Source organism: Pundamilia nyererei, unplaced genomic scaffold (assembly GCF_000239375.1).
Source record: "Pundamilia nyererei isolate P.nyererei 1_Seehausen unplaced genomic scaffold, PunNye1.0 scaffold00008, whole genome shotgun sequence".
In the NCBI taxonomy this organism is placed as follows: Eukaryota; Metazoa; Chordata; class Actinopteri; order Cichliformes; family Cichlidae; genus Pundamilia; species Pundamilia nyererei.
The window spans coordinates 3,278,398-3,282,524 of record NW_005187409.1 but is presented as its reverse complement, the minus strand read 5'-3'; the positions used below and the strand labels follow the sequence as shown (position 1 = coordinate 3,282,524).

The window sequence follows — 4,127 nt, the reverse complement described above, 5'->3', positions numbered from 1 at the left end:
TAGCAAAATAATAATCATCATTTTTTTAAAAATAGCATGTGTAACGTACACGTACTGGAAAATTATTTACTAGGACTCACCTATCATGCGACTGGAGAGCACAAACTCCGCTCTTGTCGTTTTCCATCAAATACATTAAAACAGCAACCTACAGTATGTTAGCGCACTCATCCCCGACTGGCCAAGGGAGGGGCGGGGTTACACGTTGAAACAGACAGAGACGCAAGGCAGCCCAGGTGGGGAAATTTTGCTTTTACATTTTGCGACTCATTTCATTTCTCTATCTGATAAGAAAACTATTCAATCAGATAGTTGTTTGTGGTGAATAAAATACAGTTACACTTTCAAGTACTTTTAAGCGCCACATCTGAAATTCAAGCACTTTTCAAACCTTGAAAAGACAACATTAGAATTCAAGGATTTCAAGCACCCATACGAACCCCATACGCGGTAACTTGCTAACGGAGATTTGCCGCATTAATGTCATTTTAACAAGATTAACCCTGACAGCACTAATTTACACACATACACACTGCAATGGACGCAAGCAACTTAGGGTTCAGTATCTTGCCTAAGGATACTTTGACATGTAAACTGGTGCCAAATAACAATACCTAACCTAATACTCATATGATGCCATTCTTTCTCTCTGTTACAAGTCCTGCTAATCAAACAGAGCTGGTTAGTCTTCTTTTGTGGAAGGTGAATAAAAGGTCAAGACAACTTCTCTGATAAGTGCTGAATGAAACAAGTCTTTTCTTACTTAAATATTCAGTCAACCAGAACAGCATCTTTACACACCACTGAGTCCCTTTTGTCTTTTGTCAGCGGCTTTTTTTTGTTTCCTGATTAAAACAACACAATAACTAAATAAAAACTAATGCACAAGGACAAAAACTATGTTGAAATGTATTGACACAAAAACAAAATAGTAGTAGTACAACTACTCAACTGCTACAACTGCTCAATGTTTCTCATGAAAATGCAACAAAATGGCAACACTTAGGAGAAGTGTAGACATATGGACACATGTTGCATTCAATGTCAAGGAAAACAAGACATTTTGTAAACCATGTGGTGCAACTCACCAGTAAAAACACAAACTTTTAAAACTTTATTATTTAGCCAAATGAATAAATTTTAGATTTAGTCTATTATAATCTTATGATATTTAACCAACTAAAACTAGACTCAAACTAAAAGAATGACAAAAACAAAATAAATTTTTAGTCAAGTCTGTGACTAAAACTAAATCAACACTTGCTGTCAAAATGAGCACCTTACCGCCCATTCGTGTTGCCAGTAAGTCTGAGTGAAGCTCAAATCAATGAAGTGGCTGATTGACAGAAGGTAAGATAGACTGGGTGTTGTGTGTGTTACATTATAAATGTTCTGTCACACCTTTGCTTACATTCCTTTACTGATAATAACCATAATTTACATTCCTTCTTGTTTTTGTCCAGTGATATGTTCTGTATCCACATCACAATTATTTAAAGCCAGAAACTCACATTGATCACACATGCATCCTTAGCCCTGCCATCTCCTGCAACAAGGCAGCCAATGGGGAAACCTGGATTGCAGTACTTCTGACCATCTTCCACATCATAGCACCAAGTAACTGGCATGTTGTCAATGATCCTGTAAAAAAAAAAAAAAGAAAGAAAGAAAAAAGAAGAAAAAATGGGGTTAACTTCAACCTTGATGCATACAGTTTATTAACATTTTCATCCATTGTACAAACAAGTACTGCAAAACACAAAGCATAGAAAGCGTGGTACTACAGTGCGGTACTACTACTAACCAGTGGTGCTGATAGTTCAGCTGCATTCCCATTTTAATAAAGTCCAGTTTAGCTATATCATCCTTATTTCCTTGCTTGTAGGTTTTTGTGGAGCACACCTGCTTGCATTTAAAACCTTTATTAAATTTAAACTGGGGAGAAAAAAAAGAAGATCAGAGTCATGTTACATCAACAGGATATAGTAAACAAACAAGAGTTAATTCACACTGTTCCTGATAACACCCACCTTGTATGGTGAAGACTCAATTCGTTCACCAAACAGTACCTGTCCAAGGTTCTCAGAAGGCCTTAATTCTTCGACATCTTTGCAAAAGTCAAACCTTTAACGAAGTTTCAGATTGTCACACACATAGAAAGGATCACAATGAGACAAAAAAGGCCAGTCAAATGCAATTAAGAGAAGAAAAAAAAAACATTAAATGCTACTTACACGTCATACTCATAAGGCAGAACTGATTCCACTGAGTCTAGGCGATTGACAAACAGCTGAATATCTGTCTGTTTAAAAAAAAGAAAGAAACACTTGTGGATTGGTAATTCTATAGCACCTTTCTACTGAATTTGAGCACTCAAAGCGCTTTCTATAACAAGTCTCATTTATCCAATCATACACATGCACCATACGCACTTAATCTATGCCTATGCCACACACACCAACTGATGCGTCGAGGAGAACTCAGAGTCCAGTTTCTAGACCAAGGATACTCTGATATGCAGAGTAGAGGAGCTGGGGAATCCATAGCCACCCTTCTTTAATTCCTTTTCTTTATTTAAATTTAACAAAGCTGCCTTACAAGCCAATTTGTGAGCAAAAAACAACCAAAGTCCTTGTTATGAGTGCTGAATAGTTAGGCAGTTAATACATGCATGGTTTTTAATAAATATGTACCAATTTGTGGTACATGACAAAGCATTTGTGGGAGAAAAAAAAACTGTCTTAATGTAATGTGTTGGACCAATACTGGGTGTCAGAACAGGTTAAAAGCCACTTATTATTGATTGTAAAAGAATCTGGACTCTACTGGAGGACGTCAATCTTCTATAAAGTTTTTCCATTCAGTAATACCCGAAGCCTTGTAATCCCTATGGATATTGGCACTGTTATTCTAACAAAACTACAAGTTGAAGGCGTTCAAACCACATGTACGTACATGTATGTATTGATTTACACTCACCCTTCCTTAACACACTAGTTGCCCGAAATTGCGCTTGTAAAATGCCTGTAAATGCATAACAGAGCCACCAGCCCCCTCTGACTAAGCGGGTCAAACGTTCAGGTACTTCCTGTAATTCAGGTGTAAAAAGGCTTTTATTTCATCGCAACTGGACATCGTCAGGTTATCATTCAGTAATTGAACCAGCCCGATTGTGCTAAGTCTCATGCTAGACTGGTGAAAACAGTAATTCCAGTCAGAAAGAATTTTATTTAGTTGGCACTAGCAGTCAGCGCAAATAAAAAAAAACAATTAACAATGCGCCAGAATATTTGCCTACGCTCCTGTTCCAGGCAATAGCCGAGGCCTAGGAGAGGGCTGTCCAACTAGCATGAGTAGGTAAGATTAGGAGACTGATATAGAAAACGCTAAATACCAATTCATCATCACATTTACTACGTTACATAACAATTTGAGTCGTAGGAATCAACCATACCTGGCAGTCTTCACCAGCTTTGGATTCTTCATCACAAAAACTCACTGGGGCTAAACCCGGAAGATAGAACGCCGAGAATGAACGGATATATAGGGCTAACAAACAAACAAGCGCAAAACTAAAATGTATCCGCATCCTCATTTTATTGCGGACACGGTTCTTCGAAGATTTTGTTTGCTACTTGGGGTGTCTTCTTCGAAAGAAACGTAACGGCTGCTAGCAACGACGAGCTATATGCTAGGTCCCTGGCTTGCAGAAACAGCAACTGAGCTGAACGGTCTGGAACAACCAGCACGGCGCTGACGTCCACCTCTGTCAAGCTATGCGGAAGTCACAAGACGTATACCGGATGTTAAAATATTTTACCCTCAAAATAAATGTATATAATAATTAAGCTGTTACCTCTAAAGATTTAAAGAATTAATAACTGGTGTATATATGCCAGGGGTATGTTTTAGGTTACTTTATTTTGAATAAAAACAAATTAAAAGTACAATTCCATACGTTAATGCGCTTTTTATGCTTTTAATTTAACAGGAGAAAATCGGAAGTCAATGACACCGTGGAATTAAGACTGACGTTGCTTATTGATAACTCATAGCAGTCCTTGTTTTCAATCAAGCATTCGTAAAAGTTGGAAAATGACATACTTATAATCCATAATGTAAGCTAT

The 4,127-nt window shown here is 37.5% G+C and overlaps 1 protein-coding gene across 2 annotated transcripts in view; it reads right to left on the bottom strand.

Annotated features, from left to right (window-relative positions):
- Window positions 1–3,811, bottom strand: part of tm9sf5 (transmembrane 9 superfamily protein member 5) — a 13,471-nt gene extending 9,660 nt beyond the window's left edge. Inside the window, exons 1-5 of one of the 2 annotated variants that reach the window (XM_005722966.1) lie at window positions 3,455–3,811; window positions 2,235–2,302; window positions 2,031–2,124; window positions 1,805–1,935; window positions 1,512–1,641 (exon numbers count right to left, since the gene is read on the bottom strand). In XM_005722966.1, coding sequence (XP_005723023.1) covers window positions 1,512–1,641; window positions 1,805–1,935; window positions 2,031–2,124; window positions 2,235–2,302; window positions 3,455–3,595 — 564 coding nt within the window. In that variant the 5' untranslated portion in view covers window positions 3,596–3,811. The remainder of the gene's footprint in view (window positions 1–1,511; window positions 1,642–1,804; window positions 1,936–2,030; window positions 2,125–2,234; window positions 2,303–3,454) is intronic. The other variant, XM_005722967.1, reaches the window with a different exon arrangement.
- Between the last annotated feature and the right edge of the window lie 316 nt (window positions 3,812–4,127).